The 26,761-nt window shown below is 45.0% G+C and overlaps 1 protein-coding gene across 1 annotated transcript in view; it reads right to left on the bottom strand.

The window, feature by feature from the left end:
* Nucleotides 1–1,336: 1,336 nt before the first annotated feature.
* LOC143774820 (extracellular calcium-sensing receptor-like) overlaps nucleotides 1,337–26,761 on the bottom strand; it is a 57,206-nt gene continuing 31,781 nt past the window's right edge. Inside the window, exons 3-7 of the mRNA XM_077262588.1 lie at nucleotides 24,889–25,177; nucleotides 23,812–24,636; nucleotides 22,131–22,361; nucleotides 21,921–22,044; nucleotides 1,337–2,250 (exon numbers count right to left, since the gene is read on the bottom strand). Of these exons, the coding sequence (XP_077118703.1) occupies nucleotides 1,337–2,250; nucleotides 21,921–22,044; nucleotides 22,131–22,361; nucleotides 23,812–24,636; nucleotides 24,889–25,177 (2,383 nt within the window). The remainder of the gene's footprint in view (nucleotides 2,251–21,920; nucleotides 22,045–22,130; nucleotides 22,362–23,811; nucleotides 24,637–24,888; nucleotides 25,178–26,761) is intronic.

A 26,761-nucleotide genomic window follows, 5' to 3' on the forward strand; every position in this document is an offset into this window, starting at 1 on the left:
AGAAGGTCATTGTTTAACCTCCGGGCACCATGACAACCATCGGCTCCCCGTGATTTTATCACGGGGGGCCAATGGGGGTGAGGAAGGAAGCCCCCTTACTCCCACAACCTTCCAAATGTCACGATCTCTCTCGATTGCGATATCTGACTGGTTAATGAGCCAGGGGTGGAGCTGGCATTGTCACTGGATCTCACTGTAGGAACTGGGCTGTTAGCTGCAATATTAGCACCTCCTGCATGATCATGCTGTGATCGGTGAGTCAGACTGACTGACCAATCACAGCGCTCTAAGTACAGAGACAGTTTTAAGCCATGACGGACATAGCACATCATGCTGCAGGAACTGACACCTGCTCATGAAGTGCTATGTTCATCATTTATCATTATGGGGTTAATTGGACTTTGTATTGTAAACATTGCATCATATAAAGCATTAATCATGTGCCTCTCAATTTTTTTTACAGGTGTTTACCCAATAACTTCTGCTACTCATGTCAAGAACCTATTAATCTCCTTCTGATTTGTTAAAATTAGTGTTGAGCATTCTGATACCGCAAGTATCGGGTATCGGCCGATACTTGCGGTATCGGAATTCAGATACCGAGTTCCGATACTTTTGTGGTATCGGGAATCGGTATCGGGATTAATATCAATGTGTAAAATAAAGAATTAAAATAAAAAATAGGGATATACTCACCTGTCCGGCAGCCCCTGGACTTTACCGCCGTAACCGAGAGCCGTTGTTCCTAAGAATGTGCGCTTGAAGGACCTCAGATGACGTCGCGGCTTCTGATTGGTCGCATAGCGGTCACGCGACCGCTCACACGACCAATCAGAAGCCGCGATGTCATCTAAGGTATTTCAAGCGCTTGAAGACCTTAGATGACGTCACGGCTTGTGATTGGTCGCGTAGCGGTCACGCGACCGCTACGCGACCAATCAGAAGCCGCGACGTCATCTGAGGTCCTTCAAGCGCGCATTCTTAGGAACAACGGCTCCCGGTTACGGCGGTAAAGTCCAGGGGCCGCCGGACAGGTGAGTATATCCCTATTTTTTATTTTAATTCTTTATTTTACACATTGATATGGATCCCAGAGCCTGAAGGAGAGTTTCCTCTCCTTCAGACCCTGGGAACCATCAGGATACCTTCCGATACTTGGTCTCCCATTGACTTGTATGGGTATCGGGTATCGGTATCGGCGATATCCGATACTTTTCGGGTATCGGCCGATACTATCCGATACCGATACTTTCAAGTATCGGATGGTATTGCTCAACACTATTTAAAATGACTTAGAAAAAGTACCATGATCCACTAAATAATGAGAAAATCCACTCTATGTCTTCTTGATTGTTCCTTTGCTCATTAGGTTCTGTCGAGTGTTCAGCTCTGGTCTTAATAATATAATATAACATTTGGGGATAAATATACAACCTACAATCCCTGCACTGGAGGATAAAATTCCAAAAACTTCAACAGCAACCATGAACTTGCCTTGAGTGCTGAGATAGGCTGGGACAAAGGAGATCCAGACACTCAAGAAGATCAACATGGAAAACGTGATCCACTTGGCCTCATTAAAGCTGTCTGGTAATTTTCTGGCCAGGAATGCCATAAGAAAGCTGACACAGGCCAAAAAGGCCATATATCCCAGCATGCACCATAGAAGGGTATCCAAACATTCATTGCATTGGAAGATAATGACTCCAGATTGGATCTTCATATTTCTTTCTGGGAATGGGGAACATTGAAGAATCCAGTAAATGCAAATAAAAAACTGGATGGAGATGCATAGAGAAATGGCTGATGCTGGAACTTTAGGTCCCATCCATGTCCTCATGTTGCTTCCTGGTTTAGTAGCTCTAAATGCGATGACCACCATGATGGTCTTGGCCAAGACACATGAAACACTGAGAACAAAGATGACACCAAAGGCTCCTTGACGAAAGCGGCAAGTGAGTTTTTGAGGCTCCCCAATAAAAAGTATTGAGCACAAGAAACTCAGAGATAGACTAGTGAGTAGAAGGTAGGTGAGGTCTCTATTGTTGGCTTTGACTATGGCTGTTTCTTTGTATTTGATGAACACGCATAATATGCTGACAGTGATGAGTGAGCAAATGATGGAGGTTGCGGTCAGAGTAATTCCAAGTGGTTCCCAGTAGGATAAAAACTCAATGACTTTTGGTATGCATTTGGTTTTATTTGTATTTGGCCACATTTCCTCTTGACAAGAAAAACAGTTTCTAGAATCTGGAAAACAAATGAAATCAGGTAAATAAAAAAAGCAAAACTTATATTGTAGCCTGTGAGACAACTGAATGGGAAGTATCAATTTCCATGCAGCTCCACCACAGGAGAACAAACTCTCTTTTAGTCAACTGGCTGTTCGTTTTGAGTCCATCAGAGTTAGGAATATTTTTTGTAGCCAATTACTGCTCTGGCTAAGGCCCCCTTCACACATCTGTTTTTCATTTCTGTATGTGGCCCTTTTTTAAGGACCGGAAATACGGACACATACACCCATTATATCCAATGGTGGTGCACACATGTCAGGCTTTTCACACAGACCATGTGAAAACCCCAGTGTTGAAAAACATCATGCATACATGCACACTGATGTAACATGGATGACACCCGTGTGTCATGAGTGTGACACATACCGGTGCCTGGGAAAATGCGGTACAGTTTGCACTATTCCCTGGCCCTGGATGCTGAAGACAGTTGTGATCATTGTTGCCTGGTCTCCCTGAGCTCAGCATGACCAGGCGACAATGATTGATTAAAAATTAAACAAAACAATTGGCATGGGCTTATGCATAGTTTTGATAACCAGTGTCACAGCTTTAGGAACTCCTAAAGTGAACCCGCAGATCCACGACAACGAACCTTCCACAGGTGAGCTGGCCTGGTGGACCACCCCCAATACAGGGAGCGTTAGGAGCAGGCCCGAGGGAGACTATTGCCACAGAAGCTGATACCTGGGAACAGGGAGTAGGAGCGGAAAAGAAGCAGCACTGACTATGATGGAGACACAGGGCAGATTAGCAAAGACTGAGACAAAGATTTGGTAGAATATGGCGGATGCCCAGGACAGACTGGATATGGCAGACACCCAAGATGGACTGGGTATGGCGGTAATACAGGACAGGCAGGGTATGGTGGAAACACAAGACAGGCAGGATGTGGCAGACACACAGGATTGGCAAGGTATGACGGACGCTCAGGACAGGGCAAGGTACGGCGGAAACACAGGACAGGCAGAGTATGATGGACGCTCAGGACAGAGCAAGGTACAGCAGAAACACAAGACAGGCAGAGAATAATGGACGCTCAGGACAGAGCAAGGTACGGAGGGACCTGGGTCAAATGAGGACAAATGACAATCAGGCAAGGATCAGAGGAAGGGGGTACCTTAACTACATGGTGTGCAGGAGGACTTCTGGGTCAAGGTCCTCCAGGCCATAGACAGGAGAAGCAGTGCGCCAGTATGTCACAGAGGAAGTGCACATGCGCAGAGAGAGATGGAGTGCGCATGCACAGCCGGCGGACACCAGGAAGCTGCAGTGCATCAGGAGGAGAAGAAGGGAGAACACGCGCCTGCAAGAGGAGCGTACCAGAGAGGGTAAGTATGCCGGCGAGCGGGAGGCGGAGCGGCAGGCAGGGCGGCAGGAGTGGTGGTGCCGAGCGGCACCATGACAGTACCCCTCCCCTTACTCCCCCTCTTTCTAAGACGAGAAAGGAATCTGGCTAGAATACAAGGAGCCTGTATGTTTTCACGGGGTTCCCAAGACCTCTCCTCAGGACCAAAACCCTTCCAATCGACCAGAAAGACAGTTTTACCGCTAGACTTCTTCATGGCAAGAATATCTTTAACCTCAAAGATATCCGGGTCAGAAACCGGTAAAGGAGTTTGAGCAGAAGAAGCATGGAACTGATTGAAAATGAGAGGTTTGAGAAGGGAAACGTGAAAAGAGTTGGGTATGCGAAGTGAAGCGAGCAACTTCAACTTGTAGGAAACATCGTTGATACGAGCCAAAACCTTGAAGGGACCTATGTACCGAGGACCCAACTTGTACGAGGGGATCTTAAGATGAATGAATCTGGAAGACAACCAGACCTTATCACCTGGCCGACATAACGGAGGATCCAGGCGTCTCTTATCAGCATGTCTCTTAATCCTGACTTGTGCCTGTTCAAGAGCGATTTTGGTCTCCTACCAGACCCTGGAGAACTCCTCAGATAGAAGGTCGGCCGCTGGCACACCCGAGACAGGAAGCACCGGCAGAGGAACTCCAGGATGTTGCCCATAGATGATGAAGAAGGGAGATTTGGAAGAAGAGTCATTGATATGGTTATTGTACGTGAATTCGGCCCAAGTTATTATGATGACTGTTGGAAAAATGATGGAGATAAGTCATTAGAATTTGGTTACTGCGCTCAGCTTGTCTGTTGGTCTGTGGATGGTAAGCGGAAAAGAAATCCAAAGCAACATTCATCAGCTTGCATAGAGCACACCAGAATCGAGATGTGAACTGGACTCCTCTATCAGAGACTATGTGTAGAGGAAAACCGTGAATCCGGAAGATGTGAGCAATGAAGATTCTTGCCAACTCTGGAGCGGAAGGTAAACCAGGCAAAGGGACAAACTGAGCCATCTTGGAAAATTGATCCACAACTACAAAAATGACCGAATGTCCAGAAGAGCGAGGAAGATCAGTAATAAAATCCATGGCAATGTGTTGCTAGGGAGCCGAAGGAACTGGAAGCGGATGCAGGAGGCCAGAGGGTAGATGTCTAGGAACCTTGATCCTCACACAAGAAGGACATGAGGTGACAAAACTTCGGACGTCCTGTAAGAGAGACGGCTAACAATAATAGCATGTGGGTAGAGTGAGTGTCTTCTTGTACCGTATATGGCCTGCTAATTTGGAGGCATGACCCCAACGTAGAACTCGAGACTAGGGTTGAGCGACTTTCATTTTTTTAAGATCGAGTAGGGTTTTGGGAAACCCGATTTTGTCCAGAGTCGAGTCGAGTGCAGTCGGCCGATTATCGCTAAAAGTCGGGGATCGACCGAAACACGAAACCCAATGCAAGTCAATGGGGAAGCATAGTCGGCAGTGAGTGGAGGCCAGGAAAACACCTACAGTGCCCATTTTAATGCCAAAAACATCCATTCTTGTTTCTGAAGCTTGCCAATCTTAATTAACTGTATAATAATAGTTGGGCATAGGGAATTGGGGGAAAGTTGTGGGGGGAGTAGGGCTGGCTCAAGTTTTTCGTGGGCCCAGGAAATGCGGACTACGTCACGGCGGTGTTGCAGGGAAAGGTAAGTATTTAAAAGTTGCAAGTGCTGTGATCCTGAGCAAGCAGGGGGGGCCCACTCGTTCGCATTGCCACTGGCACAGGGCCCCTCAAAGTACGGCGGTGTGTTTGCATGGCGGGGGCGCCTCCCACCAGCAGCGACACTTTTGTGTACTCTGAGGGGCCCTGTGCCAGTGACGTCGCCAACGAGTATGCCCCCCCACCTGATGAAGGAACCTGCACTTTCATCTGCACCTTCCTCTTTGTCCCTGTGTAAGGTGGTATAACATGCGGGAAGGGGAACCTTACTTTCAGCAGGGACAGATTCTGGCTGTGTAGAGTACAAGGGGAATGTAGTGGTCTAGGTCAATGTACCAGCAGACTCATTTAGCAGTGGCTGGGCAATGGGCAGGATGAGGAGGAAACAGATATAGGGCCAAAGAATAAAGTAGGCTACATGCAGTTCAAAATTGGTAACAGGACTAAACAGGCGGCATTGCTTTGTTCAGTGGAGTAGCAAACCCAAGAGCAGCAGACACTGTTTCAAGGGCCTAACCACACTAGTAGGCCAAATGCAGTTTAATATCTGATAGTATAGGGCGAAAGCCAGAATGTGGAAGCTCAGCTTTGTTCAGTTGAGGACAACACCAGGGAGGGGCAGACACCTTTAGTAGGCCGGAAAAGCCTATTGCATTTTTTAAAATGGTAATTTGGAGCAGAAGGTTGAAGCTCAGCTTTATTTAGTTGAGGGCAACACCAGGGAGGGGCAGAAGCCGTTAGTAGGCCCTAACCACCATTTTTTTTTTTTTTAAAACCACTTAATGAGAGCCGGAAGGTTGAAGCTCAGCTTTATTTAGTTGAGGACAACACCAGGGAGGGGCAGAAGCCGTTAGTAGGCCCTAACCACCATTTTTTTTTTAAAACCACATAATGAGAGCCGGAAGGTTGAAGCTCAGCTTTATTTAGTTGAGGACAACACCAGGGAGGGGCAGAAGCCGTTAGTAGGCCCTAACCACCATTTTTTTTTTAAAACCACTTAATGAGAGCCGGAAGGTTGAAGCTCAGCTTTATTTAGTTGAGGACAACACCAGGGAGGGGCAGAAGCCGTTAGTAGGCCCTAACCACCATTTTTTTTTTAAAACCACTTAATGAGAGCCGGAAGGTTGAAGCTCAGCTTTATTTAGTTGAGGACAACACCAGGGAGGGGCAGAAGCCGTTAGTAGGCCCTAACCACCATTTTTTTTTTTTAAACCACATAATGAGAGCCGGAAGGTTGAAGCTCAGCTTTATTTAGTTGAGGACAACACCAGGGAGGGGCAGAAGCCGTTAGTAGGCCCTAACCACCAATTTTTTTTTTTTTAAAACCACTTAATGAGAGCCGGAAGGTTGAAGCTCAGCTTTATTTAGTTGAGGACAACACCAGGGAGGGGCAGAAGCCGTTAGTAGGCCCTAACCACCATTTTTTTTTAAAAACCACTTAATGAGAGCCGGAAGGTTGAAGCTCAGCTTTATTTAGTTGAGGACAACACCAGGGAGGGGCAGAAGCCGTTAGTAGGCCCTAACCACCATTTTTTTTTTTTTTAAAACCACTTAATGAGAGCCGGAAGGTTGAAGCTCAGCTTTATTTAGTTGAGGACAACACCAGGGAGGGGCAGAAGCCGTTAGTAGGCCCTAACCACCATTTTTTTTTTAAAACCACTTAATGAGAGCCGGAAGGTTGAAGCTCAGCTTTATTTAGTTGAGGACAACACCAGGGAGGGGCAGAAGCCGTTAGTAGGCCCTAACCACCATTTTTTTTTTTTTTAAAACCACTTAATGAGAGCCGGAAGGTTGAAGCTCAGCTTTATTTAGTTGAGGACAACACCAGGGAGGGGCAGAAGCCGTTAGTAGGCCCTAACCACCATTTTTTTTTTTTAAACCACATAATGAGAGCCGGAAGGTTGAAGCTCAGCTTTATTTAGTTGAGGACAACACCAGGGAGGGGCAGAAGCCGTTAGTAGGCCCTAACCACCATTTTTTTTTTTAAAACCACATAATGAGAGCCGGAAGGTTGAAGCTCAGCTTTATTTAGTTGAGGGCAACACCAGGGAGGGGCAGAAGCCGTTAGTAGGCCCTAACCAAAGTTGAAGGCCAAATGCAGTTTAATTTCTGATACTATAGGCCGAAAGCCAGAAGGTGGAAGTTCCGATTTAGACAGTGGAGGACAATTTGAATTAGGGACTGCAGACAGACTTAGTAGGCTGTCCCCTGTGGACCATGCATCCACCACATTAACCCATTGCGCCGTAATGGACACGTAATCTTCCGTGGCCATGCCTACAGGTCCATGCGTCTGTTGTCAGGTGCACCTTTGTACTCACAGATTGCCAGAGTGCATGGACAATGCGGTCTTCTACATGCTGGTGGAGGGTTGGGATGGCTTTTCTCGCAAAAGAAGTGTCGACTGGTTAGCTTGTAGCGTGGTACAGCGTAGTCCATCATGGCCTTATTAATAGTAAATAAAATATATAACTAGGCTCTATGAACTTTTAAATAGGTTCCAGGGGTACACGGGCAGCATTGGTGTGGTCAGTGGAGGAGTATTGCAAGTAGGGGCTGCAGACAGGCTATCAAAGGCCTAAAATAACAAACAGTAGGCAGTCATGGCAGTTTTACATCGGTTACATGGATACACAGGCAGCTAGGTGGTGAGTGGAGGAGTATTTAAAGTAAGGACCGCAGACAGGCTATCAAAGGCCTAACATAACAAACAATAGGCTCATGGCAGTTTTACAGCGGTTACATGGATACACGGGCAGGCAGCTTGGTGCTGAGTGGAGGAGTATTTAAAGTATGGACCGCAGACAGGCTTCGAAGGCCTAACACAATAAAATGGGCTGGCTGTAGGCACTTTAAAATTGGTTCCAGGGGTACACGGGCAGCAGTGGTCTGGTCAGTGGAGGCCTAGTGGAAGTATGGACCGCAGACAGGCTTCGAAGGCCTAACACAATAAAATGGGCTGGCTGTAGGCACTTTAAAATTGGTTCCAGGGGTACACGGGCAGCAGTGGTCTGGTCAGTGGAGGACTAGTGGAAGTATGGACCGCAGACAGGCTTCGAAGGCCTAACACAATAAAATGGGCTGGCTGTAGGCACTTTAAAATTGGTTCCAGGGGTACACGGGCAGCAGTGGTCTGGTCAGTGGAGGACTAGTGGAAGGAGGGAGCGCAGAAAGGCTTCAAAGGCCTAACATAACAAACAATAGGCTCATGGCAGTTTTACAGCGGTTACATGGATACACGGGCAGGCAGCTTGGTGGTGGTGAGTGGAGGAGTATTTAAAGTAGGGACCGCAGACAGGCTATCAAAGGCCTAACATAAAAAAACAATAGGCTCATGGCAGTTTCACAGCGGTTACATGGATACACGGGCAGGCAGCTTGGTGGTGGTGAGTGGAGGAGTATTTAAAGTAGGGACCGCAGACAGGCTATCAAAGGCCTAACATAACAAACAATAGGCTCATGGCAGTTTTACAGCGGTTACATGGATACACGGGCAGGCAGCTTGGTGCTGAGTGGAGGAGTATTTAAAGTATGGACCGCAGACAGGCTTCGAAGGCCTAACACAATAAAATGGGCTGGCTGTAGGCACTTTAAAATTGGTTCCAGGGGTACACGGGCAGCAGTGGTCTGGTCAGTGGAGGCCTAGTGGAAGGAGGGACCGCAGACAGGCTTCGAAGGCCTAACACAATAAAATGGGCTGGCTGTAGGCACTTTAAAATTGGTTCCAGGGGTACACGGGCAGCAGTGGTCTGGTCAGTGGAGGCCTAGTGGAAGGAGGGACCGCAGACAGGCTTCGAAGGCCTAACACAATAAAATGGGCTGGCTGTAGGCACTTTAAAATTGGTTCCAGGGGTACACGGGCAGCAGTGGTCTGGTCAGTGGAGGACTAGTGGAAGGAGGGAGCGCAGAAAGGCTTCAAAGGCCTAAAATAACAAACAATAGGCTCATGGCAGTTTTACAGCGGTTACATGGATACACGGGCAGGCAGCTTGGTGGTCAGTGGAGGAGTAGGGACCGCAGACAGGCTATCAAAGGCCTAAAATAACAAACAATAGGCTCATGGCAGTTTTACAGCGGTTACATGGATACACGGGCAGGCAGCTTGGTGCTGAGTGGAGGAGTAGTGCAAGGAGTGTCTGTCCCAGTACTCCCAAAATATAAATAGATGTTAATGTCTCGCAAAACAACCAAAACAAAAAAAAAGATGGCATACTTAGGTACAGGGGTGGGCTCATCTGCTGTGTTTCTGACATAGTAATTTGGCAGTAACTATTTAATGGTGCCAATATAGGACACAGACACAGACTACTTTAAGTTGCATCATAGATGTCTACAAATTTGTATTGTCAGTGCCAGACATTGAATGATGTCAGCGAATAGACTAAAGATTGGTGGAGCTGTGCGACATAATTTTGCACGTAGTAGAGCCCAGTTTGAGCTGGGGTAGGGGGGAACTCTCTTGAGGCCGGCGGGACCGCCCCAGGGCCACTCATGTTACAACGGTGTGTCTGACGTTGGGTGCGCACCACCACCGCCAGAGACACTACATTGTACTATGAGGGACCCAGTAGCAATGCCGTCAACCAAAAGCGAGCACACCCACCTCTTCAGACAAACAGCAGTCTCACGGGTGCTTGCGCCAAGTCGCGATACCACGGCCCCGTGTGGGGAGTTTGGCCATTTAGGGAGGTGTAAACATGTCGTATGCTGTACAATCTGCAGCAGCAAATTAGACATTAGAAAAGTAATTCACAGGCAAGAGCTTTTCATAGGAAAGCTAGGTGTCGGCCGGGCAAGGTGGGGCAAAAGATTTTGAAATCCAGTTGTGGTTCATTTTAATGAATGTTAGATCGTCAACATTTTGGGTAGCCAGACGAGTCCTTTTTTCGGTTAATATTGACCCTGCAGCACTGAATACTCTTTCTGATAGGACACTTGCTGCCGGGCAAGCAAGCTCCTGCCATGCATATTCTGCCAATTCTGGCCAGGTGTCTAATTTGGAGGCCCAGTAATCAAATGGGAATGACGGTTGAGGGAGAACATCGATAAGGGATGAAAAATAGTTAGTAACCATACTGGACAAATGTTGTCTCCTGTCACTTTCAATTGATGCAGCAGTACCTGTCCTGTCTGCGGTCATAGCAAAATCACTCCACAACCTGGTCAGAAAACCCCTCTGTCCAACGCCACTTCTGATGTGTGCACCCCTAACACTCCTAGTCTGCTGCCCCCTGGAGCTCGTGTGAGAACGATCACGTGCGCTGTGTGCTGGGAATGCCTGAAGCAAACGGTCAACAAGAGTTGATTGTTTGGTTGCTAATATTAGTTCCAAGTTCTCATGTGGCATAATATTTTGCAATTTGCCTTTATAGCGTGGATCAAGGAGGCAGGCCAACCAGTAATCGTCATCGTTCATCATTTTCGTAATGCGTGTGTCCCTTTGTAGGATACGTAAGGCATAATCCGCCATGTGGGCCAAAGTTCCACTTGTCAAATCTCCGGTTGTGATTGGTTGAGGGGCAGTTGCAGGCAAATCTACGTCACTTGTGTCCCTCAAAAAACCAGAACCCGGCCGTGACACGCAACCAATTTCCTGTGCCCCCGTGAAAGTTTCCGCATTAAAAATATACTCATCCCCATCATCCTCCTCGTCCTCCACCTCCTCTTCGCCCGCTACCTCGTCCTGTACACTGCCCTGACCAGACAATGGCTGACTGTCATCAAGGCTTCCCTCTTCCTCTGGTGCAGACGCCTGCTCCTTTATGTGCGTCAAACTTTGCATCAGCAGACGCATTAGGGGGATGCTCATGCTTATTACGGCGTTGTCTGCACTAACCAGCCGTGTGCATTCCTCAAAACACTGAAGGACTTGACACATGTCTTGTATCTTCGACCACTGCACACCTGACAACTCCATGTCTGCCATCCTACTGCCTGCCCGTGTATCCTCCCACAAATAAATAACAGCACGCCTCTGTTCGCACAGTCTCTGAAGCATGTGCAGTGTTGAGTTCCACCTTGTTGCAACGTCTATGATTAGGCGATGCTGGGGAAGGTTCAAAGACCGCTGATAGGTCTGCATACGGCTGGCGTGTACAGGCGAACGTCGGATATGTGAGCAAAGTGCACGCACTTTGAGGAGCAGGTCGGAGAACCCAGGATAAGTTTTCAATAAGCACTGCACCACCAGGTTTAAGGTGTGAGCCAGGCAAGGAATGTGTTTCAGTTGGGAAAGGGAGATGGCAGCCATGAAATTCCTTCCGTTATCACTCACTACCTTGCCTGCCTCAAGATCTACTGTGCCCAGCCACGACTGCGTTTCTTGTTGCAAGAACTCGGACAGAACTTCCGCGGTGTGTCTGTTGTCGCCCAAACACTTCATAGCCAATACAGCCTGCTGACGCTTGGCAGTAGCTGGCCCATAATGGGACAACTGGTGTGCAACAGTGTCATCTGCCGATGGAGTGGTTGGCCGACTGCGTTCTGTGGAAGAGCTGTAGCTTCTGCAGGAGGACGAGGAGGAGGAGGAGGGGGTGCGAACGCCTACAGCCAACTGTTTCCTAGACCGTGGGCTAGGCACAACTGTCCCTAAATTGATGTCGCCTGTGGACCCTGCATCCACCACATTCACCCAGTGTGCCGTGATGGACACATAACGTCCCTGGCCATGCCTACTGGTCCATGCATCTGTAGTCAGGTGCACCTTTGTACTCACAGATTGCCTGAGTGCATGGACGATGCGCTGTTTAACATGCTGGTGCAGGGCTGGGATGGCTTTTCTGGAAAAAAAGTGTCGACTGGGTAGCTCGTATCGTGGTTCAGCGTACTCCATCAGGGCTTTGAAAGCTTCGCTTTCAACTAACCGGTAGGGCATCATCTCTAACGAGATTAGTCTAGCTATGTGGGCGTTAAAACCCTGTGTACGCGGATGCGAGGATAAGTACTTCCTTTTTCTAACCAGAGTCTCATGTAGGGTGAGCTGGACTGGAGAGCTGTAGATCGTGGAACTTTCGGGTGTGCCGGTGGACATGGCAGACTGAGAGACGGTTGGAGACGGTATTGTTTCCGCCGGTGCCCTACATGCAATATTTCCTCCTACAAAACTGGTGATTCCCTGACCCTGACTGCTTTTGGCTGGCAAAGAAACCTGCACAGATACTGCCGGTGGTGCGGAAAATGGTGGCCTTACAGTGACGGAAGGGATGTTGCGTTGCTGACTAGCTTCATTGGCCGAGGGTGCTACAACCTTGAGGGACGTTTGGTAGTTAGTCCAGGCTTGAGAATGCATGGTGGTTAAGTGTCTATGCATGCAACTAGTATTTAGACTTTTCAGATTCTGACCTCTGCTTAAGCTAGTTGAACATTTTTGACAGATGACTTTGCGCTGATCAGTTGGATGTTGTTTAAAAAAATGCCAGACTGCACTCTTCCTAGACTCTGATCCCTTTTCAGGGATTGCAGACTGAGCTTTAACCGGATGGCAACGCTGTGCTCCAACAGGTTTTGGCTTTGACACGCGTTTTGGTCCAGATACGGGCCCGGCAGATGGAACCTGTTGCGATGTTGATGCCTGCTGCGGCCCCTCCTCCACCTCCGCTTCTGAACTACTGCCGCCTGCACCCTGTTCCCCCAATGGCTGCCAATCGGGGTCAATAACTGGGTCATCTATTACCTCCTCTTCGAGCTCGTGTGCAACTTCGTCTGTGTCACTGTGTCGGTCGGTGGTATAGCGTTCGTGGCGGGGCAACATAGTCTCATCAGGGTCTGATTGTGGATCTGTACCCTGAGAGGGCAATGTGGTGGTCTGAGTCAAAGGAGCAGCATAGTACTCTGGCTGTGGCTGTGCATCAGTGCACTCCATGTCAGAATATACTTGTAATGGGCATGGCCTGTTAAATGTTTCACTTTCTAAGCCAGGGACGGTATGTGTAAAGAGCTCCATGGAGTGACCCGTTGTGTCGCCTGCTGCATCCTTCTCTCTTGTTGTAGTTTTTGCTGAGGAGGACAAGGAAGCGACTTGTCCCTGACCGTGAACATCCACAAGCGACGCGCTGCTTTTACATTTACCAGTTTCGGAAGAGGAGGCAAAAGAGCTAGAGGCTGAGTCTGCAATGTAAGCCAAAACTTGCTGTTGCTGCTCCGCCTTTAAAAGCGGTTTTCCTACTCCCAGAAAAGAGAGCGTTCGAGGCCTTGTGTAGCCTGACGACGAAACTGGCTCCACAGCTCCAGACTTAGGTGGAATATTTTTATCCCCACGACCACCTGATGCTCCACTACCACTACCATCATTACCAGCTGACAATGAACGCCCACGACGACCTCTTGCACCAGACTTCCTCATTGTTTTAAAATCTTAACCAAAGTAACTTTATTTGTTGCTATCAAACAACTTACACGGTGAGCTATAACTTCAGTATGATTTCAATATCCCTTAACAGGTTGGTGAGACCACAAGGAAAATCAGGCACAATGTTACACACTCTGTTTTCTGTGGCACAAAATCACAGAGATGACACACACGCAGGACTGTCACTCAAGCACTAATGTCAATATTAATCTCCCACCTAATTTATTTATTTTTTTTTCTCAGGGAGACTTTAGAAACCAAATAATATTAAAAAAAAAAAAAAAAAAGGCTTTCTATGGCCCACAATTAGAGAGAGAGAGGTGGCACAACCAGGAGTCAAGACTGGCGCACAAGCTGAAAGGGCAATATTACTCTCCCACTGTTTTTTATGTTTTTTTTGTTTTTTTCAGGGAGACTTTAGAAACCAAATAATATTAAAAAAACCAAAAAAAAAAAAGGCTTTCTATGGCCCACTGAATGAGAGGGAGAGAGGTGGCACACCCAGGAGTCAAGACTGGCACACAAGCTGAAAGGGCAATATTACTCTCCCACTGTTTTTTTATGTATTTTTTGTTTTTTCAGGGAGACTTTAGAAACCCAATAATATTTAAAAAAAAAAATAAATAGGCTTTCTATGGCCCACTGAATGAGAGGGAGAGAGGTGGCACACCCAGGAGTCAAGACTGGCACACAAGCTGAAAGGGCAATATTACTCTCCCACTGTTTTTTTAGGTTTTTTTTTTTTTTTCAGGGAGAATTAGAAACCAAATAATATTAAAAAAAAAAAAATAGGCTTTCTATGGCCCACTGAATGAAAGGGAGAGAGGTGGCACACCCAGGAGTCAAGACTGGCACACAAGCTGAAAGGGCAATATTACTCTCCCACTGTTTTTTTATGTATTTTTTGTTTTTTCAGGGAGACTTTAGAAACCGAATAATATTTAAAAAAAAAAATAAATAGGCTTTCTATGGCCCACTGAATGAGAGGGAGAGAGGTGGCACACCCAGGAGTCAAGACTGGCACACAAGCTGAAAGGGCAATATTACTCTCCCACTGTTTTTTTAGGTTTTTTTTTTTTTTCAGGGAGACTTTAGAAACCAAATAATATTAAAAAAAAAAAAAAAAAAAAAAAAATAGGCTTGCTATAGCCCACTGAATGAGAGATAGCACACACAGCAGTGGCACACAAGCCCTGACTGAGGCCAATATTTTTCTCCCACTGATTGATGTAGTGTTTTTGTGTTGAGGTAGAATTTAGAACACAAATCACGGAAAAAATAAATAGGCTTTCTATGGCCCACTGAATGAAAGGGAGAGAGGTGGCACACCCAGGAGTCAAGACTGGCACACAAGCTGAAAGGGCAATATTACTCTCCCACTGTTTTTTTATGTATTTTTTGTTTTTTCAGGGAGACTTTAGAAACCCAATAATATTTAAAAAAAAAAATAAATAGGCTTTCTATGGCCCACTGAATGAGAGGGAGAGAGGTGGCACACCCAGGAGTCAAGACTGGCACACAAGCTGAAAGGGCAATATTACTCTCCCACTGTTTTTTTAGGTTTTTTTTTTTTTTTCAGGGAGAATTAGAAACCAAATAATATTAAAAAAAAAAAAAATAGGCTTTCTATGGCCCACTGAATGAAAGGGAGAGAGGTGGCACACCCAGGAGTCAAGACTGGCACACAAGCTGAAAGGGCAATATTACTCTCCCACTGTTTTTTTATGTATTTTTTGTTTTTTCAGGGAGACTTTAGAAACCCAATAATATTTTAAAAAAAAAATAAATAGGCTTTCTATGGCCCACTGAATGAGAGGGAGAGAGGTGGCACACCCAGGAGTCAAGACTGGCACACAAGCTGAAAGGGCAATATTACTCTCCCACTGTTTTTTTAGGTTTTTTTTTTTTTTTCAGGGAGAATTAGAAACCAAATAATATTAAAAAAAAAAAAATAGGCTTTCTATGGCCCACTGAATGAAAGGGAGAGAGGTGGCACACCCAGGAGTCAAGACTGGCACACAAGCTGAAAGGGCAATATTACTCTCCCACTGTTTTTTTATGTATTTTTTGTTTTTTCAGGGAGACTTTAGAAACCGAATAATATTTAAAAAAAAAAATAAATAGGCTTTCTATGGCCCACTGAATGAGAGGGAGAGAGGTGGCACACCCAGGAGTCAAGACTGGCACACAAGCTGAAAGGGCAATATTACTCTCCCACTGTTTTTTTAGGTTTTTTTTTTTTTTCAGGGAGACTTTAGAAACCAAATAATATTAAAAAAAAAAAAAAAAAAAAAAAAATAGGCTTGCTATAGCCCACTGAATGAGAGATAGCACACACAGCAGTGGCACACAAGCCCTGACTGAGGCCAATATTTTTCTCCCACTGATTGATGTAGTGTTTTTGTGTTGAGGTAGAATTTAGAACACAAATCACGGAAAAAATAAATAGGCTTTCTATGGCCCACTGAATGAAAGGGAGAGAGGTGGCACACCCAGGAGTCAAGACTGGCACACAAGCTGAAAGGGCAATATTACTCTCCCACTGTTTTTTTATGTATTTTTTGTTTTTTCAGGGAGACTTTAGAAACCCAATAATATTTTAAAAAAAAAAAAAGGCTTTCTATGGCCCACAATTAGAGAGAGAGAGGTGGCACAACCAGGAGTCAAGACTGGCGCACAAGCTGAAAGGGCAATATTACTCTCCCACTGTTTTTTATGTTTTTTTTTGTTTTTTTCAGGGAGACTTTAGAAACCAAATAATATTAAAAAAACCAAAAAAAAAAAAGGCTTTCTATGGCCCACTGAATGAGAGGGAGAGAGGTGGCACACCCAGGAGTCAAGACTGGCACACAAGCTGAAAGGGCAATATTACTCTCCCACTGTTTTTTTATGTATTTTTTGTTTTTTTCAGGGAGACTTTAGAAACCCAATAATATTTAAAAAAAAAAATAAATAGGCTTTCTATGGCCCACTGAATGAGAGGGAGAGAGGTGGCACACCCAGGAGTCAAGACTGGCACACAAGCTGAAAGGGCAATATTACTCTCCCACTGTTTTTTTAGGTTTTTTTTTTTTTTCAGGGAGACTTTTGAAACCAAATAATATTAAAAAAAAAAAAAAAAAAAAAATATAGGCTTGCTATAGCCCACTGAATGAGAGATAGCGCACACACAGCAGTGGCACACAAGCCCTGACTGAGGCCAATATTTTTCTCCCACTGATTGATGTAGTGTTTCTGTGTTGAGGTAGATTTTAGAACACAAATCACGGAAAAAATAAATAGGCTTTCTATGGCCCACTCAGTGAGAGATGGCACACACAGGGATGGCACTGTAGCAGAAATGCCAATCTTAATCTCCCCCAAAAAAAAATCAAAAAAAAAAAAAAAACTGTCCTACAATTACTATCTCCCTGCAGTAATGTAAGCCAGGTATGGCAGGCAGCAATAGGAGTGGACTGATGCACAAATTAAATAAAAAGTGTGGACAAACAAAAAAGATAGCTGTGCAGAAAGGAAGGAACAAGAGGATATGTGCTTTGAAAAAAGCAGTTGGTTTCCACAGTGGCGTACACACAGCAATACAGCTATCACGGAGCCTTCTAGGGCAGCCCAATGAGCTACAGCGCTGAGGGGAAAAAAAAAAAAAAATAGCTTCCACTGTTCCTGCACACCGAAGGTGGTGTTGGACAGTGGAAATCGCTGCAGCACAAGCGGTTTGGTGGTTAGTGGACCCTGCCTAACGCTCTCCCTGCTTCTGATGAAGCGGCAGCAACCTGTCCCTAAGCTCAGATCAGCAGCAGTAAGATGGCGGTCGGCGGGAACGCCCCTTTATAGCCCCTGTGACGCCGCAGACAGCAAGCCAATCACTGCAATGCCCTTCTCTAAGATGGTGGGGACCAGGATCTATGTCATCACGCTGCCCACACTCTGCGTTCACCTTCATTGGCTGAGAAATGGCGCTTTTCGCGTCATTGAAACGCGACTTTGGCGCGAAAGTCGCGTACCGCATGGCCGACAAGCACAGGGGTCGGATCGGGTTTCATGAGACGCCGACTTAGCCAAAAGTCGGCGACTTTTGAAAATGATCGACCCGTTTCGCTCAACCCTACTCGAGACCTCTTGTTTGCCTGGACGAAGGTCTTACCTGGAGGTAAGGAAGACATGCTGATCGGAGCTACTAGAATGATCTTGCTGGAATCCATGATATGTGAAGGTTCTTCTTCTACATCGGACGCAAGAAAAGATCTGAAAAAGGCATCAGCTTTGAGGTTTTTGTTGCCAGGACGGAAATGTAATTCAAAGTCAAAGCGGGCAAAGAATAATGACCATCTGGCCTGTCAGGGATTTAGTCTTTGCGCAGAATGGATGTATTCCAGATTCTTGTGGTCGGTATAGATTTTGAAAGGGTGAATAGCTCCCTCCAGCAAATACCGCCACTACTCCAGTGCCAACTTGATGGCCAATAGTTCTCTGTCGCCTATGGTGTAATTTCTCTCTGAGATAGAGAAGATTTTGGAGAAGAAACCACAAGTAGCCAGTTGTCCGGAAGATGATCTCTGGGAAAGAACCGCGCCAGCGCCAATGGCAGAAGCATCTACCTCAAGGATGAAAGGCTTGTTTACCTCAGGACGATGAAGTACAGGAGCGGAAGCAAAGGCTTGCTTAAGAGACAGAAATGCTTCTTCAGCTTCTGAAGACCAGATGTGAAGATTGGATCCTTTGTGAGTCAAGGTAGAAATTGAGGAGACCAGAGTAGAGAAATGTGGAATAAACTAGTAATTTGTGAACCCGAAGAAGCGTTGAATTGCTTTTACCCCTTGAGGACGTGGCCAGTTAAGAACAGCAGACACTTTATCTGGATCCATTCATAAGCCAGAGTCAGAGATGACATAGCCGAGGAACAGTAACGAGGATTGTTCAAAGACACACTTCTCGAGTTTGGCATAGAGATTATTCTGTCTAAGACAAGACAGAACTTGGCGGACATCTCTCCTGTGGGAAGCAAGATCCGAGGAAAACACAAGAATGTCGTCCAAATATACCACCACACAGGAGTAGAGTAGATCCCTGAAGACATCATTCACGAACTCCTGGAACACTGCAGGAGCACTACACAGGCCGAAAGGCATTACTAGATACTCATAGTGGCCGTCTCGGGTGTTAAAGGCAGTTTTCCACTCGTCACAAGAACGAATTCGGATTAGGTTGTAAGCTCCACGAAGATCCAACTTTGTGAAAATTCGTGCTCCCCTAAGGCAATCGAACAACTCTGGAATAAGAGGTAGAGGATACTTGTTTTTGATCGTGAGATTGTTGAGGCGCCGGTAATCAATACATGGACGGAGGGATCCATCCTTCTTCTTAATGAAGAAAAAAACAGCACCAGCAGGAGAGGAGGACTTGAGAATAAAGCCTTTAGCCGAGGGAGGCTATTGCCGCAGAAGCTGATACCTGGGAACAGGGAGTAGGAGCAGAAAAGAAGCAACACTATCTATGACAGAGACACAGGGCAGATTAGCAAAGACTGAGACTAAGATTTGGTAGAATATAGCGGATGCCCAGGACAGACTGGATATGGCGGACACCCAAGACAGACTGGATATGGTGGTAATACAGGACAAGCAGGGTATGGTGGAAACACAGGACAGGCAGAGTATGATGGACGCTCAGGACAGAGCAAGGTATGGCGGAAACACAAGACAGGCAGAGAATAACGGATGCTCAGGACAGACCAAGGTACAGAGGGACCTGGATCAAATGAGGACAAATGACAATCAGGCAAGGATCAGAGGAAGGGCGTACCTTAAATACATGGAGAACTTCCGGGTCAAGGTCCTCCAGGCCATAGCCGTGACAACCAGTTGAGGGAAAGCCCATGGCTGGCAGATGATGTCACTAACCTGGGAAAGGGGACAATATCCCAAAAGGTTCCCAGGCTATTAATAACAGCTCACAGCTTCTTGCTTAGCCTTTACTGGTTAGTTTAAAGGGGACTCCAGAAAAAAAAATGATGTAGGCTAATATCAGCTGTGGGCTGATATTAATAGCCAGGGAAGGGGACAAAGATATTGCCCCCCTTCCCAGGCTACCAACATCATCCCTCAGCTGCCCTAGAAATGACGCATCCACAAGATGTTCCAATTCTGGCCTTAGCCTCGCTCTTCCCACTTGCCCTGGTGCGGTGTCAAGTGTGGTAACAGGGTTGGGGTTGATGTCAGCTGACATAAAGCCTAGGATTGAGCAATGGAGAGGCATTTATTAGTGTAAAAATAAAAATAATAAAAAATCTTCACCTATCTGATGATGATCTTTTGTCCCATGCCATAATCCATCTCTGCTTGAACTGGATGCCTTGCTGAACGATGGCATGATGCAACCATTCAACCTGGTATCCAGGAGATACTGAGCTGAGTGTCAAATTGCAGCTTCAGTGTTGAGCACTAACATCATTGAGATTAATGCCGGTTACTGCCAGCTGTTCCCACACTCAGTTGACTGTGAATTGGCCAATGAACTGCAGTTACGTTACCACCTTTAGAACTCATTGAAGTCACTGCTCGCAATAAGCTGCCCGGGGAACCAAAGATTTTGAAGCTGCACTCTGACACTCTGCTCAGTGACTCCTGGATGCCAGGCTGAATGGTCTCATCATGCTACCATTCAGCGAGGCATCCAGATGAAGCAGAGATAGATTATGGCATGGGACAAATGGTTTATTGTCAAACAGGTGAGGAATATGGTGTTTATTTATTTTTAATTTTACACTAATAAATAGGTAAAAGATGGTGGGAAGTGTTGATTTCAAATAAAGGAGCCTGTGTCTTTCTTTCAATTAAAGGTTTTTATTCTGGCTGTGAATTTTTTACAGTATGACCGTGAGGTTAGTAATGGGGGTGTCTTACAGATGTCTCTCCATTACTAACCCCTGGGCTTGATGTCAGCGACCATAAAACAACTGACATCAACTCCAACCCCATTCCCCCACTTGCCACGACACCAGAAAAAGTGGAAAGAGTGAGGCTAGGTGCAAGATTTGGCGCATTTTATTGATGCACAATTTCTGGCGCAGCTGAAGGCTGATGTTAGTCTGGGAGGGGGCCAATATCCATGGCCCCTTCCCTGGTTGTTAGTATCAGCCCACAGCTTTCTGTGTGGCATTTGGTGGTTAGAATTTATAGAGGGACCCTACATCATTTTTTCTGGGGTCCCCTTGTAAACTAACTAGTAAAAACTAAACAAACAGCTGTGAGCTCTCATTAATAGCTTGGGAACATTTAGAGCTAATGGCTCCTTTCCCAGATTATTAATATCAGCCCACAGCAGTCAGCTTTCCCTCTGCTGGTTATGAAGATTATGCAGGAGCCCACATCATTTTTTATATTCATTTATTTAAAAATAAAACACAAGCACAGAAAAAAACACGCAAGGCACTGATTATAAAGAACACTGTCATATTTCTATCTAGCATTCATCAAATATTTCTATCTTTGAACATCTTTAATACTTAAGAATCTTTAGTTTCTATGCTGCATCTCACTCCATACATTTTACACTGACCGTACACAGATACGGACAGCACACGGACACACTGATATCACTCAGATGTCACATACGTACACACGGATGGCACGCGGACACAGACCACATATTTCACCAGTGCTGTTTTTTTCCAGTACCAAAATCAGTGGACATGTGGAGAAGGTCTAAAAAATAGTTATCCTTTCTAATAAATCAGAATTTCTTATTAGATTTTTTGCAGATTGGTTCTCAAAACTATAGTAAACAGCTTTCCAGACCAACAATTAGATGATAGCAGGGTGATCAGTTAAGGTTATGTGCACACTGAATTTTTTTTGCACAGTTTTGGAGCGAAAACTCCAGATTTTGAGGAAGTTTTAAAGAGTTTCAGCTCTGTTTCTGTTTCAAAAAACTCCTAGAAAAACTCTATATGCACATAACCCAAGTCCTCCTCAAAAACTGAAAGTCCTCAGAAGCTTAGAGGTTTTGCTCACTTTCTGCTCTGAAAACTAATATATGGAACCAATGGAGACCAAATCTAAGCCTTATATAAATATCTCTGGAAGTTGAACATTTGGTATATACATCCAACATGGTGGGGTCTTATGGGCACATGGCATATTGCTTAATTCTCCTCCGCTACCCAGCAGCTCTGATTTACAGTACTTTGTGACATAAGGAACCTCAGTCTAACTTGATGTATGACACCTACCCATCTGGTCAGAAATTTCTCCTTCTGAACATGGAACACAGTCAAAGCAGCACATCGGTTGTCCAATTTGAACGGCCTTTCGAAATCCAGGAGAGCAACTTTCAGAGCAAACAGAGTGGGGGATCTATAGGTAGAAATTATTATTCTTTTAACAGACCAGTACTTGAGTCACATCCCATGTTTCAGGTCTATGTGTAGTAGGTATTATACCTCTTGTTCTCCAGAGATCCACCTAATGGCAGTGCTATTGATGATGAGCTCCTTCTCTTGAGAGTTACGTATATTGTAACGCCCAACTGTCACAAAGTTGACTGATCCATCATGGTTCCTGTGCCAATTGACCACATCATAGTCTGTTGGTGAGTTTCCGCCGCTAGAATCAAAATACATTTCTTCTCCCATCGGATTTCTAAAATGGACATTTTTTAAGGAATGGACAATCTACAATGTAAAAGGAGAATAAAAATAAACCCTGTAGTTTATTCGAATGGAATTGAATTTTCCTATTTTCCAAAAATTGAGATGCTACAAAATATTATTTATTTTTTTGGAATTCGTTCTGCATGAATTTAGTAAAATTGCGGCCACCTGACCTCACCTCTCACCTGTCCTGCACATACACGTCACGATGGTGCATAGTGCAGTGACGTCAGAGGTCTACTTGGCATAGAGTGAATTAGGTCAATGAGTATGTGTATGAGGGTAGAAAGTGAAAAACAAGTCGTGGAGTATTTGACTACGAGATCAGCAAGACAGGTGAGTGGTGAGGTGGTTATTAAGGTTTTTTTCACAAACTATGTTTACTATGCTCTGTAATCTGTAGAAACACTAGGAGCATAATTTTCCGCACTCAATTTGCATCAAACTATTTTGAGGCAAATCGATTAGCTCTTTCAAATTCATGTGATTTGCCAAATTTGAATTTTGGCAGATTTGATCATTTTTACTTGCCGCTATTTCTTATGAGGCGGTTTATAATTACCGTGTCCTATGTGTGGTAAGAAACAACAAAGATTATAGTGTCATTAAAAATGGAAAGGTACATGTGCTGTAGATACAGAGAATAAGCCTTAGAATTGTCAAATATTCTCCTGGATCTGCTCCTGTGACATCTGCTTCTGTCAGCAAGCGCCACCTTATTCATTCTGTGGGCAGAATCAGTGATGAAGAAGACATCAAAACCAGAAGCTCGCAGCAGCACAGGCTCTTTCAGCCACTAATATTAAGATAGCTGGGACCTTAGATCCATAATACTGTCCAGTCTGGCAGTATGGGTCTATGTGGGGTCCAGCTGAAGTGATCAGCTCCCTGCTTCAGGTAATTGGAAGGTCCTACACTCTGCTAAAGCTTCAGCATATTTCTGGAAGCTGCCAGATATAGCCTCGTTCTCTTCTGGTTCAGTCCTATGTGCTCAGATCCTGCCTTGTGTATTTGTTCCCTGTTTTGACCCCAGCCTGCTCATTGACTACTTTTGCATCTTCTTTGCCCTCTACTTGACAACTCCTGACAGACTTCACAACCATCGAGCAGCTGACACCAACTCCCCAGGCCAGGAACCCTGTGTAAGTCCAGAACCCAGTACTGTGGTTAAAAGGTGAAAGCCAGGACACTGCCTGGAATCTGGTAAACCTTAGTGGCTTGCATTAAGTCTGTTCTCGACACCCAATTTTAGAGCTGCCATGTGACCACAGACTGAATATAAAAATTGTCCCTTCAAAGAGCAAGAGGACTAGAAGTCTAGTTCCACTTATTGGAAGTAGGAATCCTAAAAGTCAATATTGACCCTTTAACTTGCCTTGCCACATTACAAGAATCATCTCCTTTGATGAGCTCAAACTAAATATTTCTGAATATGTCTTAAAGCATTTAGTAGAGAAAATGTACGATGTACCTGCCAAGGCACTACTGTTTTTTTAATTCCGCATTTTCCAATGTGATCATGACTAGATGAGCAAAAGATTAGCTCATGTAGGGCATAGGCCACAGCATAGACAGCATTGTACACCAAATAATGTATCCTAAAGTCAAATTCATTAAACTCATATTCCATGCCCGTAAATCTGGTCAATTTCTCTTCTCCTGTGCACCACACAGTTCCATTCTTTGTATCACTGATCTTATTTGGCCATCGACAACTGTGGACTATCTCCCAGAAACTTTCAATGAAGATATCCTGAGGAAGTGAAGTAGAAGGCCGAAGAGCAAGCAGATATTCTTTCAGCCCAGGAATCTCCATCTCATGCAAACACAGTGCAAGAGTCCCCATTAGAATTTTACTAAACTTTTTGGTAGCAAGGTAGGGTGAATTTGACCAACCTTCGGTGCCAAGCCAAATGCGCTCAGTGTTGTCTTTCTCTAAAAGAAGAACCATCAAAGGATGGATGAAAGGATCTCTGGAAAATATTATAACAACCTTAGCTGATGACTGAACAACCAAGTCTGCAATGTTGTTTAATTTCTTAAGGGATGTTGTAAAACCAAATGATTCATCGTATGCAAGGCACACTCCCAATTTTTGGAGCTCCTCTTTAAGAACTTGGGAACCTACAATTCCATAGTCATCATTCAGGGATAATAAGCCAACCCAATTCCATCCCATATAGGCAACAAGTGCAGCCAAGGCCCTGGCTTGTTTGCTGTCACTAGCACTGGTTCGGAAAAATGATGGGTACAGTAGACGGTTACTCAGAGAAGCGACAGTTGCTGTAGGGCTGATCTTTAGAGAAAAGAAAAAGAAAATGAAAAATGGGGAGTATGCGAAGAAAGAAGAATAGCTTATCACAAAACAATCAACATACTATAACTATGCTTCATGTAGTGAAATTAAAGATTAATAGATTTTTTTTTTTAGAAGTAAAGTTTTGGTAAAAAATGTTCTTTCCCAGAAAAAGAAAGTTGGTAAAATGAATGTTCAATTTTTAGTACAGGCCTAAAACTATGTAGGACCAAGTCCTATAACTTTATTTACCTGAGGGAACATGTATGTCCCTAAAACAGTAGCCATTGCTATAGAGGTTTTTGAAGAGAAATCTCCAATGATAGAAAGAGGAACCTTCTGCTTGCACTGGTAATTCAAAACTGGATTATGCTCTCCAGACAGAGTCCAAAAAGTTTCCCAAAGAGTTTCTGAAGTCTGTGCGCATGTGTCAGTCATTTGATAGCCTAGAGAAATATTAGGGAGTAAAAACTCCATGGCATTTATCTCTTTTGTGGCATAAATCATGGCGTGCATCCAGCTGTAAGAAATAGTGCTGTACCTAAGTCAAGAAAGTAGAAATGGAGAAAATCAGATTGTCAAAAATAGGTGATAATACAGATACATTGGATATAGATGTCAATAGTACTTCTAGTCACAATGGTATTCACATAGGTCACAGATACATATGAAGCAAAAAAGAAATATGCAGATAGCACTCACCGGTAGTGTTGAGCGATACCTTCCGATATCGGAAAGTATCGGTATCGGAAAGTATCGGCCGATACCGGCAAAGCATCGGATTTCGCCGATTCCGATACCTGATCCCAATGCAAGTCAATGGGACGAAAATATCGGAATTAAAATAAACCCTTTCTTTCCTTGTAGGTTCATTCTACATGAAGGAAAACAACTAAGAATAATGTAGGATGTATTGGGGGAGGTGGCGGAGACATTAAAGGCATAGAGGTTTAGCCCAATCAAATAGAATAGGAGGAATTGTAATTTTTTTTAAGACGTTCGGAGTTACAAAGATATTGACTATGTTAAGATTTTTTTTATTTTGTCAGATATTGATGTTTCACTACTTCCACGCCCTTCACCCTCTTTTTTACTTCTCCCACACTTTCTTCTTCATCATCATCAGCATCTTTGACATCAACTTCTTCACCTTATTCATCTTCTTCTTCATCTTCTACCTATTTTATTTTTTGTTACATTGTTCATATTCGTTATATTTAACTATTATTCTTCTTCATATTCAACTTCTTCATCATATTCTTATTTGTGACAGGCATTCCCGTAGTTGTTATCTATAAAAGTTTGAAGATTACACCTTCCATTCTGCCTGTCACAAAAGAGTTACATTTGTCCGCGTTCAGTTTGGCCTGCAGCATCAGGCTTTATCCAGGGGCACCACAAGGAGGAACGGACTCACCCCCATACACTGCTTAGTCTTCTTCTGCTTATAATTTAGATAATATCTTTTGCTCTGATATTTAGTGTTATGCTTAATGTTCTTCTGCTCTTTGTTCTGCAGCCTCTTGTTCTTCTGCTTCTCGGTCTTCCAGGTCGTCGTCGTCTCCAGGGTCGTCATCTCCGGGGTCGTCGTCATCGGGGTGGTCTTCAGGGTCATCGTCTCCAGGGTCGTCGTCATCTCAGTGGTTGTTGTCTCTGGTGTCGTCATCATCTTAGGGGTGGTATTCCGGGTCATCGTCTTTAGTCTCTTGAACTTGGAAATGTAGCAGAAGGTACAAGAAGGCTGAGAAAATGCCGAGAAACAGCTGATGGAACTGGAACTCGGATGGCTACCCGAAGGTCCAAGAGCCAATGGAACTACCGAGGACCAGCTGACGTTACTGGAACCCGGTTACTAAGCAGGAGGTACCCGTGCCTGAAAGTACTACCAAGGACCACCTGACGTTGGTGGAACTCGGATATCCAGAGGGAGGCCCCTAAGCCAAAGGCTCTGCCCGGAACCAGCTGACGGTACTGGAACCAGGATGGGGAGCAGAAGGTACAAGAGCAAAAGACACTGCCGAGAACCAGCTGACGGTACTGGAACCCGAATGGGTAGCCGAAGGTCCAAGAGCCAATGGAACTACCGAGGACCAGCTGACGTTACTGGAACCCGGTTACTAAGCAG

Source organism: Ranitomeya variabilis, chromosome 5 (genome assembly GCF_051348905.1).
Source record: "Ranitomeya variabilis isolate aRanVar5 chromosome 5, aRanVar5.hap1, whole genome shotgun sequence".
In the NCBI taxonomy this organism is placed as follows: Eukaryota; Metazoa; Chordata; class Amphibia; order Anura; family Dendrobatidae; genus Ranitomeya; species Ranitomeya variabilis.